The 21,848-nt window shown below is 22.4% G+C and overlaps 2 protein-coding genes across 3 annotated transcripts in view; one reads left to right on the top strand and one right to left on the bottom strand.

The window, feature by feature from the left end:
* LOC127281924 (leucine-rich repeat serine/threonine-protein kinase 1) overlaps positions 1-21,848 on the top strand; it is a 69,826-nt gene that overhangs the window by 5,541 nt on the left and 42,437 nt on the right. The window contains exon 2 of the mRNA XM_051305914.1: positions 173-268. The gene's annotated coding sequence lies outside the window, so the exon portion shown is untranslated. The remainder of the gene's footprint in view (positions 1-172; positions 269-21,848) is intronic.
* LOC127281930 (neuropeptides capa receptor) lies at positions 2,442-21,704 on the bottom strand. Of its 2 annotated transcripts, XM_051305922.1 has the most exons (6): positions 20,846-21,704; positions 13,367-13,457; positions 11,655-11,854; positions 10,063-10,305; positions 6,122-6,452; positions 2,442-2,973 (listed from the first exon to the last, which is right to left on the bottom strand). In XM_051305922.1, exons 1-6 carry the CDS (start codon positions 21,102-21,104, stop codon positions 2,859-2,861), a joined length of 1,239 nt encoding a protein of 412 aa, XP_051161879.1. In that variant the 5' UTR covers positions 21,105-21,704; the 3' UTR covers positions 2,442-2,858. The 2 variants fall into 2 exon arrangements, with proteins under 2 accessions (XP_051161879.1, XP_051161880.1); XM_051305923.1 differs by lacking the exon at positions 10,063-10,305.

The following is a 21,848-nucleotide window of genomic DNA, read 5'->3' as shown; positions in this document are numbered from 1 at the left end:
CTTTATGTTTCGTCCGCCATCTTGAATTTTGCAAGCATTTGCGCATTAGCTTCGCGCCAGTTGTTGAGTGCCGTTCAGTGTTTAAATTCAAAGATATTTTAAAGAATCCTGTTTATTATTTATAAAAAGTATTGTTTATATTAGTTCAATTATATTTTTTGTGTGTATTTAGTGACGAATAATGGCAGAAAAAGTGAAAGGAAGCAGAATAATATGGATGGACAATGCACATCAATCTTCTGAACATGTGGAGCAGAAATCTTCATCGGTGAGTACATTAAATATATATATTATTTGTTGAATTTATATTTATTTCTGTACGTTTTAATAAGTTTTATGAAAACTGCATACTGGGAAAATAATTTGCTGACAATTTCGAAGTGACGCAAATTGTATAGTTCGCGTCAATTCTAACCTCAAATTTGAAACATTTTTGTTGGTTTATCTAATAATTATTATTGAAAATATAATTTCTTGCATTCGTTGAAAATAGCATAATTAATTAAATTATACAAATAATTATTATTAAAAACATTTTTTAAAATAATAAAAAATGAATTTAATTTGAGTTTTAGTTTTAGTTTCGATAATTTCTATATTTACATTTATTTGCTTTTTATTTATTGAATTATTGAATTATTTATTTAAATTTTAATTAAACATTTTTCGAAATAATTTCAATATTTTTTTTTTGTATATTATTATTGATCTGGATAATTATTTGGAAGTTGAACATATTTTCCATTGTTATGAAAAAAAATTTCGTTTGTTAAATCAATATTTAAAAATTTTTCTCGATAAATTTTCTGTTTATTAAATATATTGGAAAATTGAGGAATAAACCAACAAAAGTGTAATATTCAGCATATCACTTTACGATATTGCCAGGTGTATATCGTATATTTTATATCAACATTCTATTCATAACGTACAGAAAGTTCCAATATTCAATTTAACAAACACATGCACTTCATGTAATATATGTTCTCATACCTGTAAATTAAACATGAATATTGAAGTGCATCATTTTGATTAGTAATCAATTATTATTTACTATTAAAACGTGAATTAATTATTAATTAAAAAATTTTAATTTATGAAAATATATTCATATATATACGAAAAGAATTTAAATATAATCCGCGCTCTATTTAATACGAAAAAACGTCGAAGTTGAATTAAAAAAATAATTTGGTTCTCTATTTTTTCTATTCCTCGTTATATATTCTCTAATTGCAAATCTCTTTCTTGGCTCGATTAAACTTTTCAACATCTCTTGTCGTAGCGGAGAAATCTCTTATTCAATGACACGATTTCAAATTCTCAGAAATTTTCATTTTCTTCATAAAAAGTCTTGAGGACAATTTCTTTTTTTTTATAGAAAAAATATTAAATCTCATGTGAATTCTTCACTTTAGGGAATTATTTGCAATTCCTATTTTATTTCTCTCATATCCAAACTTGTGCAGAACTTTTTAATAATTTGACACTCTTTATGATAGTTTAGAAAATCTTATAATATATTCTTAGAAAAAAAAAAAAAAAAAAATTGAAAAAAAGAATATTTTTTAAAAATTATTTTGTAAAAAATGTATAATATAGTTTCTTAAGTAGAAATGCTTTCATAGAAATGAAAATTTATTTCGACATAAAATATAGTGATTCCATTTGGTGCAAAGAGCTTCGTGAAAAAAAATGTTAATGCCCGTTTTCATTTTACTAAACTAAAAAGTATTTTCCATTCTCGTAATTTACATTTATATTAATATGGTATTCTTATATTTGGGTAGAATATAAATTTTCAAAATCTGTCCTATTTCGTGAGCAATATTAAAAAAGGACTTGCATTTATATTTTTGCAAATGTAATTATAAATTATAAAGGATTATATTTATTTTTTATGTAAAATATTCCCTGGTAATTAAAATGAAATTTTTTTTTAATTCTCCTTCAGTTTAATTCATTTATGAATAATTGGACATTTAGAGGAAAATTATTTTTAGATTAAAATTTATTTTTTTTTTATTTTGAGTTATTTAAATATTATTTTTATTTATATGATAATTCCATTTAAAAAATGGAATATTATTAACTAATTTATAATTTATTGATTCTATTTGAAATATTATTAATTAATTTGTAATTGAATAATTGTGGAATATATTATATCATTGTAGAGAGATAACATTGATTTTATTATATAATCATTATACATTAAATTAGAAAAAAAAAATTAGAAAAAAAATTTATAAGTACTTTATAATATTTCTACTAAATAATACATATAAAATATAAATGCAAGACTATAATATTGTATATAATATAATAAAATAATAAAATACAAAAATATAATATTCTGTAAGAATATAATATCAATATACTAAAATATATATAATCCAATCAGAGAATACAAAATGGTGCAATAAATTACAAAAATTAAATTAATTTAATTATAACAATTAGAACATAATTGATTAATTACAACAATTAATTAACAAAACTTAAATTTTTTAAAATTGTTAAAAACAATTTATCACATTTTTTTTATATTAAATATTTTTATACACATATATAACATCATATTTTTTTGCAATAAAAATATAAACATTTATCTAAAAATTTTGTGTTTTACAAAAAAAACGTGATGCACATGTGGAAGAATTGATTGTAAATTCATAGATGAAAAAAAAATCCATTTAGATTGATTTGTCATTTTTTTTTTTTTTTTAATAATTAAATTGGCGTTTCTGAAGGTGTATTTTCTTCTTTAATATTGGTATGACATTTTATTTGACCATTGCAATTTTGCACAACAACTGAGAATTTTGTCGAATCCAATAACTTTTCCGAGGATTCTCTTATATATTAACTGTTTCCAATGCCATATGGTCATCTCCTCCTTTTTCTTCAGCAGTAAACGATTTCATTTTTCCCGAAGATCTCGAATTTTGTTTCGTGAGATTTAAACTTTTTCTGTAACACATGAATCGTATTTTGAATATTTAATATAGAAAAAAATTTATTTGTTTGCAAATAAAAATTATTTGATCCAAATAAAAATTTATTTGATGCAAATAAAAATTATTTTATACAAATAAAAATTTATTTGATGCAAATAAAAATTATTTTATACAAATAAATATTAATTTGATAATAGTCAAATAATTTTTTAATTTATTTCCTCATTCTTTGATATTAAATGAAATTCATAAAATAGTAGGAAATGATTTTTAGTTGTATTTTTTCACTTGAATGTGTTTTATTATTAAATTTTTTACTTTTAAAAATGATACTTTATAAATTTAAGCATTGATTTCATTTTATATTTGGCTTTGTTCCAAACAGTGAGCACACTTTTCTATACATTGAAAACTTTTTTTGACGGAAACTTTTTAAATGTAAACACTTTGTTATATGAAAAATTGAATATTCAAAAAGTTTTATTCTTACGCAAACAAACATTGTCAAAAGTTTTCTGATATCTGTTATATATAAATGAATAAATTCAAACTGACAAACAAAAATAAAAAAAAATAATAATTTCCGTAATTTTTGATTTCTTTGATTAATTAAAGTTTCTTGTAAACAAATTGATCAAATTTTATGGAAGATTATTTAATCTATTATAGATTTGACTGGGAATATATAATATAGGAAAATGGTTTTGAGAACGTAAGGGAAGTAGATTGTAAATTGCATAAGTCAAGAGTGTTGTGTCCAAGCTCTATTGTGAATTCCACAACACCAGAAGGTGTCACATAAGTCACACAGGTGGTGGGACAATAAACTACTACAAAATTTAGTACAATATGCTGTAACACCATTCTACCATGAAATTGCATTAGTACACCAAAAAAAAAAAATTCTTCTTTTCATATGGATAAATTTGCTATAATTTATCTTACTAATATCCTCCATTATACTCGAAAAATAATAAATTAGTTTCAATTTTTGTTTCTACTCGTATCTTATGTGTTATATCTTTATATGGTACAGGATTTTATATCGCGGTTGTACATTTTCATTTTTTTTTATCTCATCCACAAATTCTTGAACCAAAAAAAAATTTATTTGATTCAAATAATCGGATAATAATAAATATAATAATAATAATAATAATAATAAAATTGTAGTAGTTTTATTAATAAAAAATATATTAATATTAAATAATTAATTAATACCCCGTGTGGAAAAAGCCACGATCTTGCCCTCAAGAGTTCGGGGCCCCCGGCGGGGGCCCATGAGGGCTGATCCATATGGCGAATCCATGAGGGGCACCGTAGGGGCCCCGCATGGATCGCCCTCATGATCGATTAGCAAAATTTTCTAAGTCCAAAAATCAAATATTTTTTTATCACCAAAAAATTAATGTTTATAATGATTCAGAACAACGAAAAAAGCGTTTTTAATAAAAATATATTTACACTTTTTTGAAAATAACACTCACACTTATGGCAAAATAGATGAGGGCCACCGTAGGGGCCCGCATGGATCGCCCTCATCATCGATTAGCAAAATTTTCTAAGTCCAAAAATCAAATATTTTTTTATCACCAAAAAATTAATGTTTATAATGATTCAGAACAACGAAAAACGCGTTTTTAATAAAAATATATTTACACTTTTTTGAAAATAACACTCACACTTATGGCAAAATAGATGAGGGCCACCGTAGGGGCCCGCATGGATCGCCCTCATCATCGATTAGCAAAATTTTCTAAGTCCAAAAATCAAATATTTTTTTATCACCAAAAAATTAATGTTTATAATGATTCAGAATAACGAAAAACGCGTTTTTAATAAAAATATATTTACACTTTTTTTGAAAATTTATCTGAGATGATTCATGATAATAATCATAAAGCATATAATTAATTATATTTTATAAATTGCATTTGATTGGAAAATATAATTTAATATCTTAACTTTAACTAAATGATGTTAAGCACTTTTCTTTGTTAGGTATTTTTCAAGTTTAAATAGCATCAAGAAGTTAGCATTCGTTTTGAAGTAGCGTGCGTAGCGTAGTTGGTAAAGCGTTAGACTCATAGTCCGTAGGTCGTAGGTTCGATTCCCCCCATGCGTTAGATTTATTTATTTCTCAGGTTTGCGTTTAATCATTAATTCTATGTATGAATTAATTGAAAAATGAAAATATCCGTTAATAGTATGCATAAATTACATATTTTTTAATTTTTTAATTAATTAATTTATTATTACTTTTAATTATATCCGACAGTTAATTAATTAGAACGTTAATTAATAAATTCAACTTGAGTAAGAATTTAATTTAAAATTGAATAATTATTAAATAAATATGTTATTTATTCATAACTTAAGCTTATTTATTATTAATTAACTTTTATTATTAATATTATTGATTAAAAAACATTATGGCAAACTTGAGGGCAAGATGAGGGCAAACGTGAGGGCCCATAAGGGCGCCCGTAGGGGCACCCTCATGGATCGCCCATGCGGGCGCCCTCATCGATGAGCATGTCGTTTCCATGAGGGGCCCCTATGGATCATCCATATGCGGCCCTCATGGCATGAGGGCGATCCATAAGGGCCCCCGCTGGGGGCCCACATCACTTTTCCACACGGGACAATATTATACTATTAATTAATACACTGAAAAAGAAATTTATTTGATTCAAGTAAATATTTATTTGATAATAGTCAAATAATCATGAGCCGAAAGTTTTGAACGTTCATATGAACAAAATATTTTTTTCAATCTATAAATTATTAAAAATTATGATGACCGTGTAAAATAAAACAGTAAAATAAGTTGCAAAAAAAATTTCGTTCATATGAACGTTCAAAACTTTTGGCTCATAAATAATCGTGTATTTGAATCAAATAAATTTTTTTTTTCAGTGTAGTATTATTAATATATTAATTATAATAGATTTATTTTTTCTATTTTGTATTTAATATTATAATATAATTACTATATTATTATAATTATTATTTTTTATTATTATTTATATAATAATAAATATTTATTTGTATCAAATAATTATTTTTATTTTTGTAAAGTACAAAAAGAATTTTTTACGAATTAAAAAATTCATAGATCAGCTAAAATTGTTCATATTATATGATAAAATTTAACTTACTGCGAGCTACGATGTCTTTCGAAGAGACTTCGAACGCGAATTATTTGCGATTCTCTTCTTGAATGATCGCGAACACTGCTCATATCGTCCCTTCCATGTGAGCCAGTTGTTGATTTACAACATAAAGTTTCTCTAAAGGCTATTCTGTATTTGGCACTTATTACATTGTATAAAATAGGATTTACAGTTGTACTAAAATAATACAATACACCAGCTATTGGATATAACCAGTCGTTGACACTGGTCAAGGCTCCACTCTCGTCATAAACGTATATCAACCTTTGCGCGTGAAACGGTGCCCAACAAATAAAGAATGTGATTACCACAGCACCTGTATACAAAAATTTACCAGATTACATGTATGATATGTGTCCTGACGCGGTGAAAGGGACCTTACGCCAAAAAAATTGATTTTTATTTTTTTATACCAATTGAAAGTATTTGAGTTGCTATTTCATTTCCAAAAAATAGAAATTATTTTTTTCAATTAATTTTTTATTATGAACATTTAAACGTAGGCATCTTTCTCGTATTACATTTTCTGAATCATGTTTGAAAGCACTATCTTTAACGTTAGCTTTTGTCGATTTTAATTTTCTTATAAAAATTGATAGTTTTTGAGTTGCTGTTTGATTTACAAAAATCAAAAATTGTCCCCTTGCAATAGTCTTTTTTTATAAACATTTAAACATAGGCGGTGCAGTCTACGCCTATTTACTTGCTTCTCTTTGACAGCACGTCCTCTACAATTTGCTTTTAAACTGTAAGGTCCCTTTCACCGCGTCAGGACACATATATTTTTGTTTTTTTCCTAGCTAGATTAAACATTTTTCTTCTTTTCTTTCTCCACGTACACATAATTTTTTAGTAGGTTTTTTTAGGGGGAAAAAAAAATTTAATTACAGTAAAAAATATTTAAATGTAAAAATTTCTAGTTCACCGAATCTTTATTTGTTCGAATTTTTAAGACGCCGAATTTTCATTTGTCCGAAATTACAAATGACCGAACGAATAATCGACGGAAAGATTTTGGCGCAATTTTTAAAATTGACCAATTACGATTTTTTTGGTAATACCTGATTGGCCAATTTTAAAAATGGCGCCAAAATCTTTCCGTCGATTATTCGTTCGGTCATTTATAATTTCGGACAAATAAAAATTCGGCGTCTTAAAAATTTTATTAGATAAAAATTCGGACAAAATAAAATTTGGTGAATTGGAATATCTGTTATTTAAAAATTCGGTCATTTATTCGTTTGGTCATTTATAATTTCGGACAAATAAAAATTCGGCATCTTAAAAATTTTATTAGATAAAATTTCGCACAAAATAAAATTCGGTGAATTGGAATATCTGTTATTTAAAAATTCAGTCAATTATTCGTTCGGTCATTTATAATTTCGGACAAATAAATATTCGGCGTCTTAAAAATTTTATCAATAAAAAAGTCGTACAAATAAAAATTCGGACAAAATAAAATTCGGTGAATTGAATTTCTGTTATTTAATAATTCAGTCAATTATTCGTTCGGTCATTTATAATTTCGGACAAATAAATATTCGGCGTCTTAAAAATTCGGACAAAATAAAATTCAGTGAATTGGAATATCTGTTATTTAAAAATACGGTCGATTATTCGTTCGGTCATTTATAATTTCGGACAAATAAAAAATCGGCGTCTTAAAAATTTTATCAATTAAAAAGTCGTACAAATAAAAATTCGGACAAAATAAAATTCGATGAATTGAATTTCTGTTATTTAAAAATTCAGTCAATTATTCGTTCGGTCATTTATAATTTCGGACAAATAAATACTCGGCATCTTAAAAATTTTATCAATTAAAAATTCGGACAAATAAAAAATCGGCGTCTTAAAAATTCGGTCATTTATAATTTCGGACAAATAAAAATTCGGCGTCTTAAAAATTTTATTAGATAAAAATTCGGACAAAATGAAATTCGGTGAATTGGAATATCTGTTATTTGAAAATTCAGTCGATTATTCGTTCGGTCATTTATAATTTCGGACAAATAAAAATTCGGCGTCTTAAAAATTTTATTTGATAAAATTTCGCACAAAATAAAATTCGGTGAATTGGAATATCTGTTATTTAAAAATTCAGTCAATTATTCGTTCGGTCATTTATAATTTCGGACAAATAAATATTCGGCGTCTTAAAAATTTTATCAATTAAAAATTCGGACAAATAAAAAATCGGCGTCTTAAAAATTCGTTCAAATAAAAATTCGGTGAATTGGAATTTCTGTCATTTAAAAAAATTCGGTGGCTAAAAATTTTGTTAAGTTAAAAATTTGTATAAAAATAGAAATTCCATTAAATATTAATTCGGAAAATAAAAATTCGTTTAAAAAATATAATAGAAGCGAATTTTTTTAATTAATTTATTTTAGATCCCGAAGAATAGTTGTCCCCTGAATTATTAATTTCGAGAACAATGCACTTTGCTCAATCTTTCTTTTTCTGTATATATATTTTTTTTTCTGCAAGTGCGCTCTTTTTTAAGTCTTGAGGGTTAAGCCAATATAGTTCATCATTCATGTGCAACTTCTTCAGTCTGGCTTGAAGCTTGGCTATACTCCTTGAGAAAAGTAGTTAGAGCAGATACGTGATCCGACACTTTGATGGGCGAGAAAGCAAAATACACGAATTCAAAAAGTTCACCTGTATCATTTTCTTTTTTTTTGAGCTTTGTTTCTTATCATCTTTTGGCTTTTTTTCTTTTATGAATATATATTGTTTCTCTTGAAATTTCGTTCAAATAAAATATTGTATTTTATAGAATTAAATTAAAATATATTTTATTTGATTCAAATAATCGGTTATACTTGACTATTATCAAATAAATATTTATTTGTATTTAATAATTATTATATTTCAGTTAATTAAATGGTAATTATTATAATTATAATTATATAATTATAATATAATATTATATAATATTATAATAATATAATATAATATAATATATTATATTATAATATAATTATATAATTATAATTATATATTATAATTATTATTATAATTTTAATTAAATGGTAATTGTTTCAAATACAGAAATTATTGGTCCAAATAAATTTATTTAATTCAATTATTTGATTTTAAAAATTATTTGGTTCATTTAAATATTTATTTGATAATAATCAAGTAAACGATTATTTTAATGAAATAACATTTTTTTATTTAAATAAAAGTAATTTAATTTAAATTTATCAATTAAAAATTTTATAAAATATTTTTGTGGAATATTATTTTATCTGTTCTAATTAATTAGCTATCGATTAGATAAAATGTAATTATATTTCACTCACAGTAATATATATATTGAATATTTAGTTATGTGATTTTCAATCAGTGAATTGTCTAAACTGTATCCGTATATATTTGCAAAATGCCCATCAGTTTTGGCAAGTAAAATGATTGATTGAAATCAAAACGTGATTCGATTGAAAAGAGAGTTTGTTTGATATTCATGATGTAAATATTTGAGAAAATTAAAATTTTTATGTATTCAAAGCACGTTTTCACACATTTTTTTTTTTTTTGTTTTAGATAAAATTTTTCGTAAAAATTTACCAAAAAAAATAGTTTTTTTTAAAATACTTTTTTTTAAAAATACTTTTAATTAAAATGCTAAATAAATAGTTTTTAATTAATTTTAAACAAATAAGGAAACACCTGGACCTTATTTTGTGTGCTCTTATGTCGAAAGTTTTGAATGTTAATTTTGCTCTCTCGCCTATATCATGATAATCATCTTTTGTTGTTGAGAAGAACTTTTTTGCTTATAAAATCGTTTATTAAACCAAATTTATTTGTTAAATTTCTATATTAATTTAATACTCTTAATTTCAATAGTATTTTAAATAAAATAAATATTGTTTAAAGAAAAACAAAATTTATGAAAAATAATTTTTACTTACTCAGCATTTGTATGATAGTTTTTTTTGATTGAGCATGTCTACTTTCACCGTGAATAGTACCTTCGAGAGAGTGTCCCAATGATGTACTTTGTATCGTTCGACCCATTTGGGTGTATAGTATCACCATTAATAGCATTGGTAATAAAAAAAAGATCAAGCAACTTAATTCATAAAGGGGAAAATCGGGCATATTGTCACGAAGCATAGCACACATTGCCGAGTCTTTGGAAATATTTTTCGATCCTGCAAATGAAAAAAAAAAAAAAAATAATAACCCGATCGGTTTTCTCGAAAATTATAAGTCATATTTTCAATATTTTTGTATTATTCGATTACTTTAGGTTTAGTCTCGATGCCACAGTTATTTTTTTCAAAATTTGGAAATGAAATTTTTTTTTATAGATTTCTATATTACCGATCGGTTAAAGATTTAATATGTTAGTACAGCGCTGATTGCTGACAGTATCCACAAATAATAATTAATTGATACAAATAATTTATTTGATAATAGTCAACTAATCGATTTATTTGAAGCAAATAAATTATATTATTATTATTAATATTATTATTATTATTATTTTTGAGAATTATTTTTTCTGGACTATATTTTTGGATCGAATTGTAATTTGTGACAATGTTTCTTGCACAGAAAATTTTAAATTTTTAAATTTTTTAAAGTACACACAAAATTAAAAGGCATTAAAATAATATGCAACGCTTATTATTTTAATCCAATTTTGCTTATTTTAATACCAAAATGGATTAAAATAAGCAAAATTGGATTAAAATAATAAGCGTTGCAGCTTATTTTAATGCCTTTTAATTTTGTGTATACTTTACTAATATCAAATAAATATTTATTTGTATCAAATAATTATTATTTGCGAGTCAATTAAATAAATAAATAAATAAATAAATATGGTATATTTGTTTCAAATACAATTTATTTTATTCAGATAAAAATTATTTGGTTCAAGTAAATATTTATTTGATAATAGTCAAGTAATTGAGTATTTGAATTAAATAAATTTTATTTTCCAGTATGATAATAGCCAATTATTTGAAAATAATAAATATTTATTTTGTTCAAGTAAACATTAATTTGATAACAAATAAATATATTTATTTGATAATAGTTAAGTTCACAGAAAATTAAAAGGCATTAAAATAAGATTATTATTTTAATCCAATTTTGCTTATTTTAATACCAAAATGGATTAAAATAAGCAAAATTGGATTAAAATAATAAGCGTTGCAGCTTATTTTAATGCCTTTTAATTTTCTGTGTGTTCTCTGTATTATGAAACTTAATTTTGAAATAATATCCTAGTTTTTGGTTTAAAAAAAATTTATTAATTTTTGTATAATGAAAAATATGTTTTTATTTAAGAAAAGCATAAAATTTTGTCTACATTGTAATATCAGTTTATATATAAAATTGAAAGGGAAATATTGGACAGACGTTAAAGTTTTATGTAGAATCGATGGCTATCAATAACACGGAAACACGACTGAGACTATTCAATTCATGTTTTGTAGATATATAGATATATTGATGGTATTAAATAATATAGTGGATTTTGAATACTCACCAATAGGATAGTGAAGGTAATTGACGTTGGTATATACCGCGAATGGAATCGCGCATACAAGTGCTAACATCCAAGCAAGGAGAATAAATCTCAGTGGACGTTTCAAGCCACTCATCGCATATAGATGTAGGGGATGACAAACTGCGACGTATCTCTCCATTGAGAAGGCGACTATCGTTAGTACTGACACATAAGAGGATCTTGAAAAAAAAAATTTTATTTTTATTCAATATGCGATTATTTCAAATTAGAATGGAATTTTTTTAAATTTACTTTTAATTTAAATTTTTTTCTATTTAAATACATAGAATTTTAATTATGGAGAAAAATGTAAAGTAACTTTTATATTACTTAAGTAATACCTAAACTTTTCGAAACTTTTGTGCATCTCTTGTAACTTTTGCTTTAGAAAGAAGAAAAATTTGAATTAGTATGTTTTACTATTTCCGGAGCAAAAATTGACGAAAATGCGCAGAAATTCCGGACATTGTAGAATTTACTTTAAAAGTTGTAAAAAATTACTTTATTTTTCTCCGTACAGTGAAAACAAAAATTTATTTGCCTTAAATAATCGATTACTTGTCTTTTAACAAATAATAATTATTTGATGCAAATAAATATTTATGTGAACCAAATAATAATAATTATAAATAATTAAATTTAATTATTAATAAATATTTGGTTCAAGTAAATATTTATTTGCTTCAAATAATCGATTACTTGTCTTTTATCAAATAATAATTATTTGATAGAAATAAATATTTATTTGAACCAAATAATAATAATTATAAATTAATTAAATAATTAAATTTAATTATTAATAATTATTTGGTTCAAGTAAATATTTATTTGCTTCAAATAAAAGATTACTTGTCTTTTATCAAATAATAATTATTTGATAGAAATAAATATTTATTTGAACAAAATAATAATAATTATAAATAATTAAATAATTAAATTTAATTATTAATAAATATTTGGTTCAAGTAAATATTTATTTGTATCAAATAATAATTATTATTATTTGAAATGGTATTTGTTTGAAATTCAGAAATTATTGGTTCAAAATTTATTTAATTCAAATAAAAATTAAGATTTGATTCAAGTAAATATTTAGTTAACAGTCGAGTATTTGAATAAAAAAAAATTTTTTTAGTGTAAAATTATAGGAATTTTAATATATTATATTTTATAGAAAATATAAATAAATATAAAATAGAATGAATTTTTATAAAGTTTTATATAAACAATACAAATATTTTCTTTTTCACGGATATAAAAATTGACTTATAATAAATTTACAATTTAGACTCGACTTCCTTTTTTGCGGGGTGAGTTTCAGTAAAGTTTTGTATCAAGTCTTATTTAGATAAGAAACAGTGCTCAAGTTTAGCTATAGATATTTAGTACCGGGAACGAGATGTTTCCTCATGATAGAAATAGAAAATGGTGTTTTCCGGTTTCTCTGACCCGCAAAAGTTTTCGATCCTTTTATGAGCACGAAAGTTTGAACTTTTAAGTAATCCATGATAAATAATTTAATAAAAAAAAATTGACATTAAAAAGAAAATATTTAGAAAATAACCCATTGAATTATTTTCTTTTTTTAATAGAAAAATGATTTTTCTATTTTTACTGAGGAATATGTTTTTTATTGTCTTTTATTTTTTGTCTCGTAAACAATAGAATTTATATCTAAGATTAAGACTCACGTTTCTGACACAAATGCTCTTATTTTGCATAAAACAACTCCAAGTGCCCAAGGATATTGCTGCCAAAATACATAGATCTCGTTTGGTAAACCTAAAACAACAATAAATATTATTGCTTTCTTTATTTAAATTTTATTTTATTTCTAAAATTTTTTATTTGTTTATTTATAGAAATTTTTTTCAAATTCTTGTAATTATTACAATTGAATTATATTTGCTGTAGAATAATTTTTTTTTTAAATCCAAGAACAATTATTATCTTATATTATTTCTCATTGAGAAGAGAAATAAAATGAAGAAGCTTTTATGGATATGTTGCTTTTCTTTTCTCTGCGTTTTTTTTTTTTTAATGAGATTCAATTTAATGTTATTTCATTTTTCTCATTTCAACACTTTTGTTCGTCATTTATTTCCTTTAATATTTTTCAATGCATTTCATGTCCGATGAGAATAACTTTATATAGTATAAAACGCATAATATATTGTCACATAGTTTAAATATGTATAAACCGCGTTAAAAGCCTTTTGAAAAACTTTCTCCTTCACATTATTATTAATATAAATTATTATTTTAATTAAAGAAATTAAGTCAAATGAAATAAAATTCTCTAATAAAATAAAATAAATAAAAAATATTATTATATTATATTATATTTTATTTTATTCACAATATATAGAAAAAAAAGAATTTATTTTACTATGTACGAAAGTAATTAATAAACTTTTATAAAGTTAAAGAATTTTATTTTATTTTATTTTTTTATTTATTTTATTTTATTAGATAATTTTATTTCATTTGACTTAATTTCTTTAATTCAAATAATAATTTATATTAATAATAATTATAATTATAACTAGGATTATTAATAATAAAATTATTGTATTAAATTCAAGATAATATTATAATTATTTATAATAATAATTGTAATAATTTCATTTAAATATAATAATTATTATATTATTAATATAATATTATATATTATAATTATTTATAATAATAATAATAATAATAATAATAGTAATAATTTATAGTAATTTCGTTTAAATTATCGCGATAGGAATTAATTAAGAAATGCATTGAAATTTATATCAAATGATATTGGACAAGGAGTTTATTGATAGGTGTGTCTATTACATAGAGAACTATACACCAGCTTTTCGTAATATATCTTATAAACCGCTTATCTGTCTCTTCACGTCATCCTGATTGTTCTGTAACTCTCATCGATATTCTAAATTGAAAATCTTTATTTGTTTTCAAGTTTCGAAATTAGTTTTTTTTTTATATTGTATAAAATTGTCGATATAAATGTTATATAAATTTAATATATATATTTTTGTATATAAAAATATATTTCCCAATAACAAATTATATTTATTTCTTCATTTTTGGAATTTGTATTTCTTTGGTTGTTTTTGGTATATACATATATAATAAATAACTAAATTATATTCCAAAGCAATGGATTGTAAAGTTATATTATATGACATTGATGCCAATATAAATCCCATCACTCGTTTTGTGTTTAAACGATAAATCTTTGTCATTCAATGCTATTCATCACATATAAAACCTATGGTCCTTTCGTAAATCATCCTCGTATGTATAGGTATAGAAAGGGAACTAACAAATTTAGAGCAAATATTTTTTTCTTGTTGCTATTTTTATTTTTTTTTCAATATTAAATTTTAATTTAGTATAATTATAATTAAACTAAATTAATTAAATTAATAATAATTCATTATTATTAATTATTAAATTAATAATAAATAAATTATTAAATTCATAATAAATTAAATTTGCATTTTGTTTGAGCTTTAAATTTTATTTGATTTTATATATGAAAATAATTTAACTTTGGTATTTTAAATTAATTCTGGATTTGTTATTTAAACGAGGGGGAATTTACTAGTTAAAAATGTGTACACTTGACTACCGGTATTACATCTCATATTATCCTTATTACTAAGTTATTACACGTTATTACAGAGTATTACACATTATTACAGAGATATTACAGAGTTTTTTGCGTTATTACAGCACTGTAATAACGCATTATTACACGGTATTACACGTTACTACATAAGTATTACAGGAAGAGTGTACACTTGACTACCTGAATAAATTCCCCCTCGTATTTAAACTTTCGAAAATCCTTTATTAAACACTATTTTCTTTTTTTCTTTAATTAGTACACTTTGAAAAGTTGAAGTGATGAGAGCTTTTAGTTAAGTGAGAAAAACTTATCTTACAGTTAATTACTGTCAACTAGTTCCATAGTAATAACAGACTTAAATTTATTTTTAAAAAAATGTACAAGTCAGTTTTTGTCAAAAAGTGATTTTTCTTTAATAAATTTAACAATTTAAAATTTAATTAATAAATTAATAAAATAAAAATTAATTTTTGTTCTCTGCAATTAATTTACAACAACAATTGTTATTAATTTATAATTTTGTAGTAATAATTTTGTGTAAAATTTATATATTTTTATTTGTTTTATATTTTATATTTTTATTATTTTTACATCCGCACTAGAAATTTACTTAATTACAGAAAAAATAAATAAAAAAATTCGAATCAATAAAAGTTAAATTAAAAGATTGTGACGGTAATTAAAAAAAAAAAAGAAATAGTGTTTTTTAAAGGAAACTTTTGTTCTTTTCGATTTATTCAAGCATTTGTGAAATAATGATTGATGGCTTTCAAGTAATCGATTTTAAATTGTCAAATAAAAGACAAAAAAAAAATTGTCTACTCGCAAAGAAGGGGAATTTCCGTCTCTCTACCAAAATTTAAAAATTCGAAAAATTTTTCCACATGAATGACATTTATTTATTATTAAATATTTTTTTAAATAAAAAAACTTATTTAACATATTTTACTAATCAAATTTTTTTTATATTGAATTAAGAAAATTAAAAAAGAACATTTCTTAATTTAAGAATATTGTTTCTTATTGAAAAATATTTTACTTCTAAAAATAAAACCTACCTTATATTCTTAAATAGAAATCAAGATTGTATTTTTAAATTTAGAATATCGTTTTTTCGCTGAGGAAAATATTTTTCGCAAAAAAAAAAATATATATATATTACTCCATATGAATAAGGAAAATATTTAAAATAAAAAAATAAATCGGTAGTTTAAACCACATTTCTCTTTAATCACATTGTTGGTATGAATTTTCTTCAAATAAAAAAAAAAGTACTCCAAAAAACTCATTTGAATACTGAAAGGATTCAGTTTTGATTCTTCAAACGGATACTTATGAACATCTTTTCCCCAATGTGTGATCTATAAATTCTGTATTTACATGTTTTCATTTCGAATGCATCGATTTTCAAATGCGCATTTGAAAAACAAATATATTTTCACCTTCTAGATTGTGTATAGAAATTTATCATATTTCAACTTTTTGCATTTTTTTTTTTTTTTTTAATAAAAGAAAAGGATAAAAACAATTTAAAAATAAAATTGTATTTTAAATTTAAATTGGGAAATAAAATACAAATTTTAACAAAAAGAAGAATATAAAAAACGAAAAACTATAAAATTCATTTACACGTTTTCTTTCTTGAAAAGAATTCTAAATTAATTAAATTATTTTGAGGTCAATAAATTGCTTATTCTTCCAAGGAAACTGCTTCTTTAAGCTTCAGTTAATTAGAAGAAAATACATTTTGTCTTCTAATAAATATTCTTTTTCCGGAATAGTATTATTTTTCATTTTTTGCCTCTTATTTTTTAATTTATATCGATTGCGCGTGTTTTATTTAAATTATAAATTTATAAAAATATTTTAAAATTAGTAAATTTTGATAAAATTTATTATTTACTATTTTTACTAATTTATAAATATAGTATTTTTCTGCGTCTATAAAAATAGTACATTAAAAAAATTTGATTTGATTCAAATGATCGGTTACTTGGCAATCAATTAAATATTTACTTGTATTAAGTAATTTTAATTAATTTAAGTCAATTAAATTATATTTGTTTCAAATTATGTTATTTTATATTTTTTTTTAAATAATAATTTATTAATGGTATGAAAAAAGGAAAAAAAATGGAACGGTACTCATTTATTTCTCATTTTGTGTTTTCTCTGCACATCATTCGTGGTCGTTTTGTGAAGATTAAGATGTAGGTTTTCAAAGTATATATTATATATTTCAATAAAACATGGTACTGAGTATTTTTTTTTTGAAAAAAATAACAGATTCCTTTTTATAAGGAAAATGTCGGAATTTATTATTTTTTTAAAAAATATTATTTTTGAAAAGATGCAGATTTTTCTTTCCTTTTTTGCTAAAACAGAATATATTACATGATTACAGTATAAGGGTTTCTGGTTTTTCAACTACTATTAGGTCAACGAATATCAAAAAATTGAATTTCAAATCAGTGCATTGCAGGCAGATTTTTTTCTTTTTTTTTTTTTTATTAAAATCCAATTGTTATTTACGGCCTAACTGATTATTTTTTTTGTTTGGATGTTTTTTATTTTTTCTATATTAGTTTTTTTTAGGCTAATTTGAATAACAGTAAAAATAGAATTATTTTTATTTGTATTATTATTATTATTATTATTATTATTATTATTATTATTATTATTGTATAATTAATATTATTATTATTATTATATAATTAATATTATTATTATTATTATATAATTAATATTATTATTATTATATTAATATTATATTAATTATATTATTATTATTAGTTTCTTGGAAAAGACCTGTCTATACCGGAAGGTTTCCTTTAAAGCTGAACCTGTCACTAAGATTTATCCGTTTCGGCGCTCTTAAGTTGACCTCAAATTGCACGCTAGTTACAATAACATTTATAATCGATTAAATTTTCAAAGAGACACTCACGTTGAAAGGGGGTGGATGGAAAATGACTAAATTGTTAATAAATAAATTTTCCACTCCAAAATTAATTCAAAAATATCGTTTCTTAAATTTTATTCTAATAATATAATAATTTTTTTCTTTAATAATTTATTAGACAATTATTTATTTCATTTATGTACTATTTTTTTTTATTCCTCTAAATAAATAAATAAATAATAATAATAATAAAAATAATTTGACAATAACTGGATGCTTTTTTGGTTTTATAAAATTTCTTGAAACTAAAAGTATTTGTATAACTTTTTTTTTTTAAATCGCTACAGAAAGATTTCTTTTATTGTTTGGATATTTTCCAAATATTTACTGACTTTTTTAGAGAAAACTGAAAAAAAATTGGTAATATTTATTCTTAATTTAAAAATATAACTTCGCTTCTATTTAAGAGAATAAAATCATCTGCATTTTTATTATTAGAATTTGTAGTTTTTTTTTTTTACGAGTTTTGTAATTTTTTTTTTTTTATATCTTTTATTATTTTTATTAGAAACATATTTTATTGAAATATACATTTTGCTTTAGAATTTCGTCAGAAAATCGTTTTTTTTATTGATTGGTCGCGAGAATGCATTTAAAGAGGAGACTTCAATTTTTAGATATTTTATTTCAAAGCCTCCTTTATCTTTTATTGTATTCTGACAAAATACATATATACAATTCGAATCATTTTATTCCTCTCTAGTTGTTGTCAATTATACGTATATATATATAGGAAAATACTATTATATTTTTCTGAATTCAAAGTATTATTCAAAAAAAAAAAAAATCGCCCTGAAAACTAGGTCAGATTTTTAATGCTACAACCGATTTTTACAGATTTGTAAAAACGTTATTTTTGTCCGTGATATATTTTTTTCGCAACAAATAACATATATATTTAAAAAAGTTTACATTTAAAATCTGAAATATTGAATCCAATATAACTTGATATTCTTTTTTTGTTAAATTAATTTTCCCCCATTTTTCTTTTTTTTGTGATGTGTAAACGTGAATTAAAAACAAATATACTCATTGCTTGTAAAAAAAAAAATTTTTTGTTTCACTGTGCAATAAATACAGAATTTTTGATATAACAATTGAAAATAATGGAAATTTATTTGGGAATTACAAACACTTTTTAAACGGACATTTATAACAATTTTTGGTGCAATTGATAAAAAATAATAAATTCAATATTTTAAAAAAAAAAAACAAAATTTTCCGCCAAGCTTTACAAATTGTAAACTAATTTTTTTGCCTCCTAAAATATTTGAAAAAAGTTAATTTTATTTTTTTTTATTTACAATATTAATAATTAATAATAATATACTAAATAATAATAATAATAATAATAATAATAATAACATTAATAATAATAGTAGTATAGTAAATAATAAATTAAAAAAAATATTTTTTATACGATAAAAAAATTGAAAATTGTTGTAAAGTGGAAATTAAAAAATTAAACTGTCAACGAATATTTTCGTGAAAATATTTTCCGTGAGAAAATTAAACTTTCCTAAGTTGTACTATTATTTTGAATTATAGTATTTTTTGCGCATATAGAGAAGCGAAAAATTGGTTTTTGCTGCAGCTGTAGCCAATATATTCCATATATATACCATCAATATTTTCACAGCACTAAACTTTGCCCGAAAATATAGTTGTTATTTTTTTTTATTCTTTTAAAAATTGTAAAATAAAATTGTTAAGAGTGTAACACATTAAAAAAAAAAATTGTGTTCCTTAAAAATAGTTTCAAACGAGAAAATAGAAAAGAATAAGAGAAAAATTTTTCTTTTCACGAGAATGTGATGTTGAAATTAAAGAAATTAATGTTACACATTTTCCTCTCAACAAAAAGGGAAAAATAGCATTTTATTTTATTTTTTTTTTACGTTATTCTTTCAATTGTTTTTAAATTTAATTTTTTTATTATTATATTTTACTTATATTTATGAATTAAAATTTAAATCTGATAATTAGATTTTTTATAAATAATAATTATTATTTGCAATTTTTATTGATAAATTATCATCAAGCTAGTAATTTTTAGAATTAATTACTAATTAGAAGTGATAATTTTACGATTAAAAATTATTATTAAATAAATAATTAAATATTTGTAATAAATAATTAATTTTTTAATGATAAATAATAATTAATATAATTTTTATTGATAAATTATCAAATAATAATTGCAAATTAAAATTTTTATTGATAAATAATCAATAATAATTAAATAATTAATTAAAATAAATAATAATAAATAATAAATAATTGCTAAATAATTTTACAATTAAAAATTATTATTAACTAAATAACCAAATATTTGTAAAATGTAATTATAATCATATTTCTTGATGTATGAAATCAAAACCAAATTATCGTCTAAAATTGAGCTTTCAAAATGTTGAGAATGTTAATTTACTTGGTATTTGTTGGAGGGAAACTGTCCAAGTTTATACAGTGAATGGTCGATAGACATAAATTTCGGTATTATATATATATATATACAAAACACATATTCAGAATATATACATAAGGCGCTTTTGATCAATTAGCTTTCTCGCATCTTACCAAGAACAAGGAGCAGCAAATCAGATACAGCAAGACTAAATAGATAATAATTAGTCGCTGTTTGCATTGTTGGATTTCTTTTAATAACAATGCATGTTATTAAATTTCCAAAAACTCCTGTAATAAAAATTGTTGCATAAATCAATGTTATTGGTATAACAAGTTCAGCTGGCAAATGTTGAGGTCCCAATATTTTTTCCAAATATTCCTGTTCACTGAGATTATTAAAATCTGTAATATTTCTCTCTAAGTTATCCATTATTGTCTATAATTTTTCTCACTTGACATTAATTTTCTTTTTCGATAGTGAGAGAGAGAGAAAATTTCGAACACAATTTTTCTTTAATTACAAAAAAAGTGTCACTGAACTGTCACCGTGTCACTTCTTTTTACACTCGCTTTTTTTTCCCCATCCAAAAATGTTCACTTTGAAGTTCTTTTTAGGGAAATTTAAAATCCGCTTTTTTTGGCAATTAAAACACTTTTTAATTATTATTATTTTATTATTATTAATTTTAGTTTTCAATTTTTATTTATAATTTTTTTTTTAAATTTGATAAATTATATTTATAAACTACAAACGATTTTAATTATTATTTAATAATTTGGGTTTAAAGTTACGGTGAAGAATAATTTGGTTACATTTTTGAATTTTAATATTTAGAAAATTTTTTTTTTTTAAAGAAAATTTGGAAATTTTTTTTTTTGACTTTGTGTACATTTTGTAAAGTAAAAAAAAAATAGTGTGTTTAAGTAACGAGAAAAGTGGCAATTTTTATTTTATTGAGAACTTCCGTCGGGAGGAAACAGGACATAGGAGTCCTTCGGGAGAAGCAAGCGGTTCGATGGTCGGCGCACAAGTGCCGCTAGAACGGGTAAATCTAGTGCGATTAAACCACCCCTATATGTATTCTTGTAACTCTGTATAAGCGCTTTCAAACGAAGCACGAAACTATTTTTCAATCCAATTTTTTTTTTTAAATTATTGAATAATTCGTATTTT

The sequence above is a fragment of the Leptopilina boulardi genome, unplaced genomic scaffold, assembly GCF_019393585.1.
Source record: "Leptopilina boulardi isolate dan_hultmark-lab unplaced genomic scaffold, ZJU_Lbou_2.1 LbouV2_278, whole genome shotgun sequence".
NCBI classification, from domain to species: Eukaryota; Metazoa; Arthropoda; class Insecta; order Hymenoptera; family Figitidae; genus Leptopilina; species Leptopilina boulardi.
This window is presented reverse-complemented; position numbering and strand designations above follow the sequence as displayed.